The sequence below is a fragment of the Salvia miltiorrhiza genome, chromosome 5 (genome assembly GCF_028751815.1).
Source record: "Salvia miltiorrhiza cultivar Shanhuang (shh) chromosome 5, IMPLAD_Smil_shh, whole genome shotgun sequence".
NCBI classification, from domain to species: domain Eukaryota; kingdom Viridiplantae; phylum Streptophyta; class Magnoliopsida; order Lamiales; family Lamiaceae; genus Salvia; species Salvia miltiorrhiza.
The window spans coordinates 4,900,367-4,916,037 of NC_080391.1; the positions used below are offsets into that span (position 1 = coordinate 4,900,367).

The 15,671-nt window shown below is 35.3% G+C and overlaps 2 protein-coding genes and 1 pseudogene across 4 annotated transcripts; 2 read left to right on the forward strand and 1 right to left on the reverse strand.

Moving 5' to 3' along the window:
• Positions 1-2,735: 2,735 nt before the first annotated feature.
• LOC130985361 (dof zinc finger protein DOF1.5) lies at positions 2,736-4,500 on the forward strand. The gene has a single exon (XM_057908299.1). It carries the CDS (start codon positions 4,011-4,013, stop codon positions 4,410-4,412), a length of 402 nt encoding a protein of 133 aa, XP_057764282.1. The 5' UTR covers positions 2,736-4,010; the 3' UTR covers positions 4,413-4,500.
• A 2,267-nt stretch (positions 4,501-6,767) lies between these two features.
• On the forward strand, positions 6,768-11,274 carry LOC130985362 (uncharacterized; annotated as a pseudogene).
• LOC130985363 (heavy metal-associated isoprenylated plant protein 28-like) lies at positions 11,197-14,002 on the reverse strand. 3 transcript variants are annotated; one of them, XM_057908300.1, is made up of 4 exons: positions 13,894-14,002; positions 13,647-13,684; positions 11,846-11,921; positions 11,197-11,738 (listed from the first exon to the last, which is right to left on the reverse strand). In XM_057908300.1, the coding sequence occupies exons 2-4, from the start codon at positions 13,650-13,652 to the stop codon at positions 11,362-11,364; spliced, it is 459 nt and encodes a 152-aa protein (XP_057764283.1). In that variant the 5' UTR covers positions 13,653-13,684; positions 13,894-14,002; the 3' UTR covers positions 11,197-11,361. The 3 variants fall into 3 exon arrangements, with proteins under 3 accessions (XP_057764283.1, XP_057764285.1, XP_057764286.1); XM_057908302.1 differs by having other exon boundaries at positions 13,647-13,689; positions 13,894-13,971; XM_057908303.1 differs by lacking the exon at positions 13,647-13,684 and having other exon boundaries at positions 13,894-13,972.
• Between the last annotated feature and the right edge of the window lie 1,669 nt (positions 14,003-15,671).

Sequence of the window (15,671 nt, forward strand, 5' to 3'; positions counted from 1 at the left end):
TCGCCTCTCTTTTTTTCCTTTGTTTGAGTTGAGAAGAAGTTATTAGCCACAGGAATCTATATTAATGGAATATTTTTCATACTTTTAATTTCTTTTAGAAATTCTCTTGTGCTATTAGTCCGCACAGTGCGGATGGCAGCATGACAGACGGAATGAGATTCAATGTCCTACAATTTTATATGTCACTATATCTTATTTTTATATAGATTATTTTAATAATATTTTTTATGAAAAGAAAATTTACTATAATTCTATAAATTATACTTCATATTTATTCTAAAAAATTATATACCATAACTTTTAATTTATCAACCTATTATTAACTAATAAAAGTAAAATTAAATAATAAAAAATAATTATATATCCTAATTAGATGGAATACATCTTAGTTAATAATCATAAAACTAAGCATACAAAGTTGAAATTAAAATAAAATATATAAAAATATATAAATAAAATTAAAAATAAAATATAAAGTGGGACATCACGTGTGATACACTGAATCTCAATCCAGGAGGAACCTCTAGTTCTCTTGTATTTTCAATAGTTATTACAATTACTATTAACCTACATAAGCGAGCTAGTAACATGGTTAATTCACCTTTTCCGATAGTATCATCTGATTGAGAGTGATACGAGGGGAGTCACATTTATTACCCAAATGCGAATACCACAAAATAAATTGTTTAGATCCGTCTCAATCAATTTATCAATACAGTTTACTCAAAAAAGAAAAAAAAAAACATTATCAATACAGATGTAATCGGAATTTGGATTCTCCTTTAATGAAATTTATTTCTGTAAAGTGAAAGTGTATATATCTTTTTAAAATGACAGTTGATATGGAAAAAGATTTTGAAAATGTGGCTAGCCACTTTTGAATTTACCGAAAATAAAGAGACCTTTATCAAAGTAATCCCATAAGCAAATTCAACTTTTTCCCAAATAAATCTATAATCCATATCCATGATATTAAAAAGTTGACTTTTAATTTCAAATCAATTTTAAAATTAAGTGATAATTGTATAGTTATAATAAAATTAAAATTTTATTTATATATTATAAGTTTATTTTTTTTCCTTTTTCTTATATTTTTTTGTTTCATTTCTTTCTAGAATTGTGAAATTCGACTAATTATAAAATATTCAATATGCAATTATAATTAAAGATTATGATAAGAGCTTTAATTTGATATATTTTATGTAAATATTTGATTTAAAATATAAAAATTATATTTATTTAAGATTAAATTTTTAAAAAAATCTCTCTCCTCTCTCATCTTTCTTTCATGATATCAATTTTTGTTATTGTAAATTCTTCTTTATTTATTTTATTTTTTCAAAATTCGGCACAAAAATATTTAGTTAAAATTTATTTATTTGTTATACTTATAAATATATACTAATTGAGTTTATATCAATTTTATATTAATATAAAAATATAAAAGATTCTCAGTGCATTGCACGTGCAAATGCTAATAAATGAATACATTAATAAGGAACATATTCATGTAATTAAAGAGTAAGTGGAGATTCGAGTTGCAAACAAAAGGAGGAGCATTACCATAACAAGCATCAGATTAAGATTATTGAGGATCTATTCACCTTTCTTTTATATTTTATTTTTGTTTTTGTTTTTGTTTTTGTTTTTTCATTGAAATTACATGCTGCCGACTCCGAGTCCATCGTGCCTTTTTAGTTCTTTGATTTGTATAATTGGTTTGGGACCAAAATCTAAAGTTACACGTGAAATTGGGAAAAGAAACAACCCATTGGAGTATATAGCAATATCACAAAAAATAGTGTATTAACATAATTAAACTTTTATCATTATTGAAAGCAAGCACTTGATTCCCAAATTCTAGACATATGAGTATTGATTCAATACTTTCAAAATGAAAGATAGTTCGTTAACATTAAAACAAAACGTTAGAGCACCACAAGGTAAAAGAAACATTGAACTCGACAATATGGAAGATTTTGTTCCAGCTCCAAAGCCTCCCTTTGACCTCATTAACAAGATTGGACACCTCCCAATTCTTGTTCTCAAACCTACTCTCATTCCTATACTTCCAGATCAGCCAAACAGTCCCAATCCAAAGAGCTTTAAGGAAGTTCTTGTTTCTTTTACCTCTTCCTCCTCCAATGAAAGATATGAAATGATCTTCGACTTTTTGTGGTTTAGCCGTTTCCATTCCAATCCATTGATGGATTTTGTCCCACACGCGATCGACTTTCGGACAATGGAGAAAAGAATGTTCAGCTGTTTCCTCCCTCCACACACATGCATTGCACCACTGTTCTTCGGCTGGGATGAGGACATTCCTTTTGAGAAGGTTTTCGCAGGTTGGCAGCCTGTTACAAATGCTTCTCCAAGCTGTCACTCTGGCTTTGTGAGGAGCCGGTGCCGTCCACATTTGGGCAGTACTACTATTTAGTTTATTTATGTTTTAACACATATGCATGATGTATATTCAATTTTTGTAAATGGATCACCTGTCAAATATATGACACAATGAACTAACCAGTTAAGTGGCTGACTCGACATTCACTTTATGAATTTTAAAGTATTTTACTCAATTATAGTTTGTTGGAATTTCGTGATATTTATATATAAAAAAGAATTAAAAAAAATGTCTCTACGCTTGATTTAAATAAATATAGATACTTTTGAACGTGATCGATTTAATTTCACCATTTATATTCCTAAGAATTTCAAGACAAGAAATAAAGAAACAGTGTCCGATTCCGACATAGGGAGAGAGGAATACAAATGGGAATTTTTTTGAAACAAGTTGGCCAAAACCCAAAGCGTTGGCTATTTTTCAGTTGACTTGGAAATCTAAGAATTTCATTGACTCCTTAAAAGTACAACAGCTGTAATTGGCATTGCACTAGAATGGGGAATTTTTCTTACTTTTTTTTTTAAGAAAGCAACGACTATTAAATCAAATCACGATGTACAATATCTGTAAGCCAGATTGGAAAAATCCGACTTCCAGATCATTACACCATTCGACCAAGCGGCGAAATTCGCTAAAGCATGAGCGACACGATTTGCCTCTCTGCGAGCATGACAAAACTCGATAACAATCCTATCCTTCAAACGGACGAAGGCCTCAAACAACTCGTCACTCAAGGAGTCCATACCTCGAAAGTCCTCTTGCAAGACGTGCACCGCAATAAGAGAATCCGTGAACGCCATCACAGGACCCAAATCATTCTCAAGACAGAAGCCAACTCCAAGCATCAAAGTATGCAATTCACCCATCAGCGTGGTCTCGGTGCAGCCAACCTAACGCGCCACTGCTGCGAGAATAACCCCAGCCGAGTCTCTGATCAGGAAGTCAACCCCAACTGAACTGCCACCATCGTGAACAGAGACGTCAACGTCAAGGCGCAGAGTGCCGCGACGAGGAGGAATCCTTGCATCTATTTTATAAATATTTTAATTAAAGATTATATGTAGATTGAGGGTAAAAAAAAAAAAGGAAAATTAACGACGGGCATCTTAACTCTTAAGACATATTAATTGAATTAATTATATATATACCCAAAAGAAAAGGAAAGAAAAAGAGGAAGAAAGTGGGGGAAAGAAAGAGTAAGTGCATTTGATGTTAATTATTCAAATGAAAAGAAACTTTTGGGCTTTATCCCTTTAATCTTTATCTTTATGCTCCCACTTTGCACTCAACATACCTGGCCCTGGGACCCACTTTCCTGGTTTTCAAACTAAACAAGATCATGACATGGACAAAAAGTCGAGCATCAACTTTTTCACTTCTAATTGGCTACTGCATCATTTATTAATTACACTGATCGTATATATATACATATTCTATACAACTACAACAATATTTTCATTACATAAAATCCTATACTTGACAAGTCAAAACTCGTTACATCATATACCCTTAAATACTTGTTCATCACACCAAATTACTTCTGCAATTAAATCTAATCCCCTCTCTCTCTCTGTCTCTCTCTTTTCTGTTTCTCTCTCTTCTTCGTATGGCGGAGGTGGAGGAGACAAGCATATCGGGGATCAAGTTGTTCGGCACAACGATTCCAATCAACAAGGAAAGATCATCAGAAGCGAAGGATGGTGGAGAATCAACGGAGGATGATCGGACGGCGGAGAAGAGGGCGGCGGAGAAGATCATCCGGTGCCCGAGGTGCAAGAGCATGGAGACCAAGTTTTGTTACTTCAACAACTACAATGTTAATCAGCCCCGACACTTCTGTCGGGGCTGCCAGAGGTACTGGACCGCCGGCGGGGCTCTCCGCAACGTGCCCGTCGGCGCAGGCCGCCGCAAAAATAAGCCGCCCGCGCCGGAGGGCTGCTTCTTCCACGGCGACTGGCCGCCGCCGCCCAAGAGGAGGAGATGCGATCCCAATGCTCAAAGTTGCTGAAATATCCGCCTTCTTGTCTTCTAGTTAATTCAACAACAAATTTAATCGTAAAAAAGAAAGGGAATATATATAAAATGTTCATTTTCTACGTTTCGTGCTGTACATATACACCTTCTACTAGTTGGTGATTTAGAATTTCGAATATGATTTAACTAAAATATATGCCGTTGAAAATACAAGTAAAACGCGTAGATTAAAAAACATGTTTATGTATAAAACTGAGTTGTTAATGTTTAAGGTGAAACATCTTGTGTTTGAATTTATCGTGACGCAGTTTTTTAATTTTTTTTGTTTAATTATTTATTTGTATTCGTTAATTGGTAATTTTCCTTAGCTGGGACACTATAATATACTATACGTTATATAATCCATTTTTAATTCACATTGCAGATATGAGTGGTTGGGAATCTGATCTTATTACAAATAATATGTGCCGCAATAATTTGGTAGGAAACTACAAACAGATACATACGATGTATGATTGCTAAATGGAGTATATGGGACTGAAGAAGTCTTCCATTATTTTATTTTTCTCCGCATATGCATTTTGGATTATAATGGGTTTTTGATAAATTTTACTCGGCCCAAAACAATTAATGGAGATGATATATACAATGAAAATCTACATAGAATATTAATTATAATAATTGTCTTTTTCTATGAAAATCTATATAGAATATTAATTATAATAATTGTATTTTTCTAGTGGATCACATACTATGCTTTAACTAGAATGATATTTCATCTCATATTGTAACCATACGAGTGGGCATATTTTGAAAATTCTATAAAAACACACAAAAACTTGCTAACAATAGATTACAAGAAACTATAGCGAAGCAATACATAGACGTGATGATATATGAGGTGTTAAGATATAAAATCTGGAAGTGGGATGTGATCGTAGAGATAGAATAGTTGTAGAATCTTGTACTAAAAGGGTCATATTGATTTCTACCTTTCTAATTTCTTACCCATTATTAGGTGCAGAATTGGGAACCTAAGCTTTAATAAATCATTTGATTAATAAATTTTTTATAGTATGCTTGAAATTTGCAGCCTAGAAAGAGCTAGCTTTCGGACAATAAGCTCACGCTAGTTTGAATGTATGATTCTATTAATTTTAAAATATTACTACGTTCCTTCCATAAAAAAAGATATACAAGTAGATAGTATTTCATATTTATAGTAATTGAAATACTACTCCATTCACCCCATAATAGTAATGCATTTTTTTGATATTTTTGATGCATCCCACAAAATTGTGCACAAACATTATATTTATAATCCCCACTTTTTCAATTTATTCATAATTTCTATCACATTATGATTCACCACAAACTCTCGAATTCAAGATTTTTGACTTTAGGCATAAATCCCTTACTGCTTGGCCACGCACACACCACAAACTCCTTTTTATTCTCATTAAAAATGGTCCATTACTGCACCCTAATAACACATTAATTGACTTCATATTTATTAAAACGCTGGTTGAAGTTTGAGGTGCATACTACTCTGTGATTGATTTGTGTATTATGTATTTCATAAGTATTCATTTCATCCTATTACAAATGTCACTTTTCATAATGGATGTTTCATTACAAATATCTCATTTAATTTTTGACAACATGTTCTCTTTCTATACCTAACTAGTATATGCCCATTCGTGCGATGCACGACGAACATCGAAATTAAATGATACGCTCATATTTAAATAAATAAATATAAATAAAATTAAAATATAAATAAATACGAAACATGTTTTAAAAATAAAATAATCCGCATCAATTACTCAATAAAAGCTTGATTTTTAAAATGTAATTTTCAACTTTAAGTGTAATAAAAATAAGCATTACACATTATTATTATTGAGTATTATCATGATTGATGCATCATAATAAATATTTTCATATATAAACATAAAAAATTATAAAATTTTAATAGAGAGAGAAAATAAAAAATTTTAAATTTTTTATAACTTATTCGTTTTGAATTCATTTTTGATATTTTTTATACTATAATAAATTTAAATTGTCCATTGAATATTTTTTCATGAATCAAATTTGACAATGTTTAAAAAAGAATTAAAATATAAAAAATAATAGAAAATTGGTGAAAATAAGAGAAAGAAAAAAAGAGGGAAAATATGGAGGGAAAAACTCCTATTTTATAGTATTATATAGATATTTAAATAATTTTCACCAATCCACTTTATCTATACTTTCTACGCATTTCTCAATTTCTGTATTTAAAAGTAATGAGACATTTCTAATGGGAAAAAGAGAGGACTGCCTTTGTTTCATTTAACATGGCCATTATGGGCGGTCTCATTACAAATGAGACGACGACTCATGGAAGTTCCTTCTCTTTTCCGCAATAACATTGGCTGCAAATATTAGTTGTGCATCTGGAACTACCAGTTGTAGGGTGGATTGATAACATTAGGCACTCATGGTGGCCCAGCACAGGTGTCTTCTTCTTGCTTTCTTGGGCCTTTCTGCTGCATCCAAACAAATAATAATTCAATTTGGTTTTCTTGGAGTTTTCTGTTCCAGACAAATAATTCAATTCCGATTGACATTTTGGTGGCATTGTAATTAAAATCTTTGTTCGTGTTCAAATATCAGACAGTAGAAGTAGATGATGAAGGTCTCCTCTCTCCTTCTAAGCGACTGAGAGAGAGAGAGAGAGTGCGAAGAGAATCTTGACTAAAGGCAGCGGAGTTCGGGCGGGGCGTGCTTACGACGCGCCGCATCTGACAAGTACTGGAACCCGGCGCTGACGTGGCGGCTAGAATCTCCTGATTTAATTAATTTATAATTATATTACCAAGTATAAATAATACAGAGCGCGGACAGATGGCGGCCTCTCCTCCTTTGTTTTACTCTTGCTCTCCTCGAATCATCAGTCGCCGGAATACGAATTCGCTTAACCACCACAATACGGCGTCGTCTTCTTCTACCTCTTGCTCCCCTTCTCCTTATTCTTCTTACTCTAATTTCTCGTCTCATCGCCCAGGCCGTTATTGGAATTTCATTACCTTCTCCGGTACGGTAGCCTCTTCTCTCTCTCTCTCAAATACTCTGTATGTAATGTGTGGACACTTTTTGCTCTCAGGATTTTCACTATTTTGTGATTTACAGGCAATGGAATTGTGGAATTTCTGGAGTTTCGTGATTGGCGTATTGGTTTTTTACTGTACTGTAAACCTAGTTCTTATTTCTATTGTAATTTGATTGTGAAATGTCCTTAATCTATGTTCAATCTCGCGTGAAAAAGATGCACTTTATAATTTCGGACTTTGTTCAAAACTGAATTTGCTAATTTTAATTACATAATTGGCCAAAGCCACTTGATTGGGTCCACTCCATTATTTACAAATAAAGATCATGGAACATAATGAGTGTAAGATATCCCTTGCCTCTTAATCATTTCAAGATTGATTACTTAGGTTTGCACTGATTATTTCTGTGGATCTAGTTTATGAGTCAATCATGCTTCTTTGCTTAAACTTCATGTGCTAGCTTACTATAATAATTCAATGCATTGAAAATACAAGTATATGTATCGTCTAATGCGCAAGGTATACTTTGATGCCTCCATGTCAATGTATTCAATTATACAGCATCTTACTACCTGATAGCATATCCGTTTCAATTTCGCTCTGTTGATTTACATCTTGCAGGCTTAAAACTTATCTGGAAGCACCATAGCCTTAAGGCTCAAGCAATGAGTATTACTCAAGGAGATCTTTCATCTCCAACAGCCATGATAAATTTGGAGGACAAACCAGATCATCTTCTTGTCCTTGTTCATGGTATCATGGGGAGGTATGCTAATTATTGTACATGGATTAAGTAACTAAGGATTATGCTATCTGGAGAATGTAAAGTACATATTGAATCTAATACTGCATTAAGTTGCACATGATTTCTCTGTCTTCTGATGTGTGCAAAAATTGAGTTTTGCTGAAGTTTCTAAGTATTGCAGTCCAAGCGACTGGACGTATTGTGAAGCAGAGTTGAAGAGGCGATTAGGGAAAAAAATCTTGATATATGGTACGTATTCTTTTCTAATTGTTTCACATACAAATTCCACTCGACAAACTTCAGTCCTATTTTAAGGTTTGTTTAATATCGTGTTGTATAATATGACATGGGGATGAAATTGTTTGAGTGGAGAAAATGTTTGGGGTAGCATTCCCACATTGTGTTTCCACTGATGATGCAGCAATATGCTATTTAGACAAAGTCTGAGAAGGCCTTAGTGAGGGTTTTTGGGTTGAGTATGTCTACCAAATCCTTGTCAGATCTGATGCACATTTGAGATTCCTGCCCCAGTATTTTGCAGTCTTTCCAATTAGTTGAGGAGGGAAGGTCAGAGACAGTTGGTCTTGTTAAATTATTTTCTGTCCTTCTTTCCTTCATGGTTAACCCGGTACCACCCTTCTTTCTTTCTTTTTTTCTTTATTTCCTTTCCCCACTTTCTTCCTCTGCTTTTACACGTGCTCTTTTTAGATTGGGGCTATTTGTTAAAAGGAGAACATATGGCCCAGTCTTGTTTGTGGTATTGTTAAAGTTTTGTGATGTTACACAGGCTCAATTTTTTTCTTCCCATCCCTTTTGCATAATTAAACACCAAGGAGGGGGTTATTTTAGAATTTTACAATTGGGATAGATTATCCCTTATTGTGAACAATGTTTTGTATACAAGAATAGTGAGCCAATTTGCAACTGTTTAGAGTGTTTACTTCCCACGAATATGGGGATATAGATATAGAGGGGCTTTGCTTGGAGGACAACTAGAGATTTCATATGCAAAAGATGTTTGATGAATGCATACAAAACCGTGCCAGCATTTGATGTAATTCGAACTGATGCGTTCTCACTTTAGGGTAATCTTTGAGCTTCACTGTAAATTTATTGAAGATTTTTACTTCCTTTCTATTTGCAGCAAGTTCTTGTAATATGTATACCAAGACTTTCACGGGCATTGATGGTGCTGGTAGACGACTGGCTGATGAAGTAAGTTCTTTGGAGTGTGCGCTTGTACACATCTCTTTAATACTAGTGTGCTTAGGTTGTGAACCACAATAGGAACTGATTTTCTATGAGCTTTCACTTCATATTCCTGGGCCAGAAGTCTTTCTACTGCTCATCATGAAGAGTCGAGTCTGAATTGACAATCAAAGTGTTTCTATCCTGTTTCTTTTTCTTTTCTGGAACAGGTCACGGAGGTCGTGAAGAAGGCAGATAGCTTAAAAAAGATTTCCTTTTTAGCCCATTCTCTTGGTGGATTGATTGCAAGATATGCAATTGCTGTCTTGTACACACCTAATGTTTTTTCTGATTATCCTGGTGATACTGCTACGAACTCCGAAACCTCATCTTCTTCAAATGGTGGTTTGATTGCTGGCCTGGAAGCAATTAATTTTATTACCCTGGCAACACCTCATCTCGGAGTAAGAGGAAAAAAACAGGTATATTTTGCTGATGGCAAGATTATCTTGTAACTATTTATCTTGTGTGTGTTGATTTAGAACAAATGGCTTATTTCTTAGAACCAATCTTGTCTTATAGAATATTATACTATTAGCTTATATTTGTCACTTAGAGTCAAGTGGGATCTGACCTCCAGACAGTCAATTTTCTTCAATAATTCAGCTTCCGTTTCTGTTGGGTGTGCCTTTCTTGGAGAAAATTGCTCCGCCGATTGCGCCTATTTTTACCGGGCAAACTGGCAGTCAACTCTTTCTCACTGATGGAGAAGCCGACAAACCTCCTCTCCTATTAAGAATGGCCTCAGACTGCGACGAAGGAAAATTTCTGTGAGGAAACTTAACTTCTTGTCATGTTCTTTTGTTAACTTCTGGCTGGTGTTTGACTTTTAGGCTTATTTTTCTGAGTTATCTTGCAGGTCTGCACTTGGTGCTTTCAGATGTCGGAATTCTTTATGCGAACGTCTCTTATGACCGTATCCTGATCTTAATCACTATAAAATTGGTTGTTTTCCGTTGTATTGATTACTCAGATTCTTAACGATGTCCAGATATGGTTGGTTGGCGAACATCCTCCATTAGAAGAGAAGAAGAACTTGTTAAAGTAATTTGACATTTCTTAGTTGTGTACAATTATAGTGATTAGTTAGATTTCTAATTTCGACACTGGCAGCCTACAAATGGGTCATTGGATGGCTACGAACACATTGTTAATGTGGAGTATTGCCCGCCAGTTTTGTCCGAGAGCCCAAATTTCCCTTCAGAGGCAGCTGAAGCAAAGGAGGCTGCTCAAAATGACCCGAGCCCGCAGAATAGCCTGGAATATCATGAGATTATGGAAGGTACATTCCCAATTATGAGTGAAGATGCCTACTCTGTTAAGACGTATCACTGTTTATCCGTTTGGGAGATGAAAGTTGTCTGTTACAGATGAAATGATACGTGGATTACAACGAGTGGGATGGATGAAAGTTGATGTCAGCTTTCACTCTGTATTCTGGCCGTTCTTTGCACACTACAATATTCAGGTAAACTTCAAACTCCTCATACAACATCATAAGCTAATGGCAGCAATAGTCCTTGAATCTATACCGTAATTGTAATTACCCTATAATAACAGGTGAAAAATGAAAGGTTTCATAACGCTGGAGCCGGAGTGGTGGCGCATGTGGCCGATGCCATAAAGCAACAAGACTCTTCACCATGTATCGATGCTAGTGGTTGTATGCTGACAAAATGATGGAAAATTCCAGTTTGTTCTTTTCCCCTCAATTTGTATCAGAATTCTGAGGATAAAAGTCTTTTTATTGATATATGATGTTATATTTTTCATCCACTAATCAAAGGGGATAAATTTTGCTTTCACTTTCACATGATCTTGAATTCTTGATTTTGGTATTTGAGATTTGCTGCATCAGCTCTTAACAATGTTTTGCTCCATCTTTCATTTAATCACATTACAGAGCAACCAGTGGCGTTTTCGTCGCTAAAAATGGCCGCGGTGCGGCTGTCAAGAATATCCGACGCGGGTGGCTGCTGGTAGTAGCCGTGGTCGTGGCCATTGTACCCGTGCTTACGATAGTTGTAGGTGGAGGTTGTCTCGGCTGCGTAATAATTAGCTGGGGTGCTGTAGCCGGAGGCGGAGCCGTAGTTGGCCGGACTCCCGTAGTAGTGGCTGTAGTAGGCGTGGTACTCCGGGTTGTACGGGAACGGCCATAGCTCCGCCTTCCGGCCGGTCTTCCGTACAGTTTTCAGAACCTTTTTCTGATCTGCCCACCCTGTCACCGTCACCTTTTGCATGTTCATATCTACGTCTATGTTGTCCACGCCTATTTCATCAAATAATTTGCACCTCAATTATATGATTCTGAATTAAAGAATGAATCGAAATAGAATGATATGATCGGAATTGGAAAGTAGAGGTTTTGTTTTGTACCATCTAATTTTGAAAGGGCTTTCGTTATTTTTCTTTCGCATCCGGGACAGTCCATGTGCACTCTCATCTCCACAATCTGGAACCACAATATTGATGTAAGATGCATATAAAATAATGATATTACGATAAGTTTAATAATTTCAAGCATTAAAGGCTTTGTCATATTGTGATAATTGTTGGATAAGATAATATGGTTTAAAATAATACGTCGTCATCAATTAATTTGGGCCTTCTCGTAAATCAAGTTTCAATTACATCAAGTTTGTGATAAATCAAGAGTACTGTTTCTTTGTTTTTTTTTTTGAGTACTCCTTATAAAAAATCAAGAGTACTGTTGCTTTTAGTAGAGTAGAGATTATTTAGAGGTGTTTTGCTAAATTTGTTTGAGAGAATTTGTAAGCTTTAGTGGTTTATAAGATGCTTTAAAACAGATTATAAGTTATTTAAAAGTGTTTGATAAAATAAGCTCATAAACAACTGTAAAAATAAATTTAAAATTTATAAGTTTCCCCAAAAATAAATTGCTCAACTTCATTTTTTTTTTCATAATCTTAATTAGAATCAATAATATTCATTTTACAAAAATAATTCTACAATGATTTTTTATTTCCATTAAATGCACTTCCAATCTCATCTCTCTCCAATTCTCCTTTTCTCTAACTAAGATTTTTTTTCTCTAACTCACAATTCTCTTTCTAATTTATTAGTTTAATTATTCAAACACTTTAACAACTTGTAGGCTCTTTAGACATTACACTTTATAAGCTCTTGAAACATTTTATAGGTTGTTAATGCTTATAAGCTCTAAAATAATCTTAGCCAAATATTTTCATATTATAAAGTGGTCAAAGTGCTTGGATAATTGAGGCTACAAGCTATAGAGAGAATTGTGAGTTAGAAAGAAAAAAATCCCAATTAGAATATGAGAAAATTGAAGAAAGATGAAATTGGAATAGTATATGATGGAAATAACAAATTATATTAGAGTTATTTTTATAAAATAATTATTGCTTACAAAATTTTGGAAAAATAAGTTGAGGCTGCTGTACTTATGTTTTGATAAGCTTATATGTCGTTAATTTGGAAGTTTATTTCCAAAAGCCTATATATATGAACTTCCAAATAACTATAAACTATTTTAAAGAGCTTATAAACTTAGCTTAACGTTGAATTTGAATTGCATGGCAGTCAGTTTCTCGAAATCTCTCAAACTGGGAACACATGAATTTTTTTCTGGGTTGATGGCGTCTCAAGCTAGATAACTTAATTTAGAAGTAATTAACTAATATGCGTGACTCCAACAGCCTTAACTACGAACGTTACTTGTTTCATATTAGTCATATTTGTTCATTGTTGAAATAACGTTACGCGGGAAATTAAGCTTAATTAAATTTCCCTGTACCTTCCTTCCATGACATTATCGTATCAATTTTTCTAATAATGGAAAAAAGAGTTGATCCTTCCTTGATGGCTAAATCTTTCATATATGAATTTCTTGCATAAAGACATACAGGAGCACACAAAAACCTCTTTCTATACTAAGTTTCATCTTAATTATACTAATTCTCGTATACTCGCATATATACATGCATCATCTATATTTACCGATACCATAATATACTACACACACACACGCAGTCACATATATACGTGTGTGTGGGAAGCAGAAGCTAGCATGCACACACACATTCATCAACAATGAACATCATCTTCTCTTCAAAACTTAATTAGTTATGGATACATCGTGTGTATATATATAAATATATATATGCAGTTGCAGATTCAAGAAAGGGAAACTAACCGACATGGCGAGACTTTTGCTATCTTCGTTCCCAAAATCTGAGCTATAACATAAACAATGAATGAGAAGATGTTTGTGATAAACTACGCTAGCTGCATTTATATATATATATAGCAACAGCTTTTCTGTAGTGTATGTATATATATAATATTTAATTGGCGAGCAAGTAATGTTAATAATGCAAGAAAAACGATAAGAAGCTGGATATAATAATCAATATTCAAAACAGTTATCCTAATGTCTTTACCTCAGCCTACTATTATAATGCTTCTTTCAACGACAACCAAAGCGTGAAATTACACTGAAATGATTTGTTCGTATAAATGTCTTTTAATTTTGACAGAGTCTTTGTAATTAAAAAAAATAAGTAAAAGAATAAAATATGTGGTTGTGACGTTAATATTTGAGTCCAATAAAGCACGTAAGTTGTGGAGCGTCGGGCAGTGACCTCTATCACTTATTTACAAAACAATAATATTGGGACTCCTTGCTCATGGCCACAATTTGGTCGATGGCCAAACCATACAATTTCTTGCCAATATTTTATATTTTTAGTTTTCCGAATTTCAAATATATTTTGTTAGGCATATGCATACACTTGCGCAGACTATAATCATACAGAACCGATTATTTAGGAAGGGAATTAATAATTCTTCCTCTAATTATAATTGTCACATCAGTTGTGGGCACGTTATATTTGCCCACAGTGGATGGGTGATCGGTTCTGTATAATCATAAGTTTATTGAATTAGTGGCAGTAGAAGATAGGCGTCTTAATATTTTCAGACCTTCCATATCTTTTTATGCAATATATAGAAACTTACTTTTATATATAATTAATTGTTCCGATTAAAAAACCATACATTACAAATTAAAAAGTTATTCTTTTTAAATGTTATAGTTTGGTTATAATAGACCAAATTGTACTTAAAAAAAAGGAAAATTGCACCTAAATACACAAACTTTGTCGAAAATTCATATTTGACGCGAAGTTAGGATTTTACATTTTAATACACCAATTTAAGAAGTTATTCAATTTTGACACAATTTTGAATTCCGGCGACCGGGATATTGATGTGGCAGCCGGAATCGCCACATCATCGCCACGTCACACACACACACACACACACACTCCACCCTCTCTCTCTCACACCCCACTCTCTTTCTCTCTCTCCACACGTCAGCTTCCCCCCACCCCCCTTCCCCCCGGTCGGACCCTCCCCTTCCCCCAGAACTGCGTCGCACCGCCGCCGTCGAGCCCCCAACCGCAAACCTTCCCTCCCGTCGTCAGCCACTTCCCCCTCCCAGAACCGCGTCGCACCCGCCGCCACTTCCCTCACCGGCTTCCCCCACCACCATCACTCTCTCTCACCGCCTCTTCCACCGCCGCCCCTGCTCTCCCCACCACCACACCTCTTCCTCCACTTCCTTCACCCCTGCCGTTGGGCGGCGACATCTCGGCGGAGCTCCGGCTCCTGTGGAATTTCAAAATCGTGTACCTCCGGAGGCTGAACAGCGACACGGTGGTCGCAATGCGGAAGAAATCGGAGGCGAATTCGGGGGCTGGGCGAGTGATTTGCGGCGGCGGAATTGGGGGTGAGAAGAAGGAAGCTGCATTGAGAGGATTGGAGGAAGTGTATCTCGAACCCCCGAGATTTGTTAAGAAATCGAGTTTCCGATTCCTGCCGGATTTGATGGAGAATGCGCTAGATGGGTACCGGCGGCGGGTGTTCATCGCCGATGAGGACGGCGCGCTGGACTGGTTCTACAGCAATTAGGGTTTAGGGCGGGGGGAGGGGGGTGGGGGGAAGCTGACGTGTGGAGAGAGAGAGAGAGAGTGGGGTGTGAGAGAGAGAGGGTGGAGTGTGTGTGTGTGTGTGTGTGACGTGACGATTCCGGCTGCCACGTCAATATCCCGGTCGCCAGAATTCAAAATTGTGTTAAAATTGAACAACTTCTTAAATTGGTGTATTAAAATGTAAAATCCTAACTTCGTGTCAAATATGGATTTTCGACAAAGTTTCT

Excerpts from the sequence above, each read along its gene's own strand:
- LOC130985361 (XM_057908299.1), top strand. The coding sequence starts at position 4,011 with ATGGCGGAGGTGGAGGAGACAAGCATATCGGGGATCAAGTTGTTCGGC.
- LOC130985363 (XM_057908300.1), bottom strand. Across the intron at positions 11,739-11,845 it reads AGCCCTTTCAAAATTAGATG|GCGTGGACAACATAGACGTA; the intron begins GTACAAAACAAA and ends TTGATGAAATAG.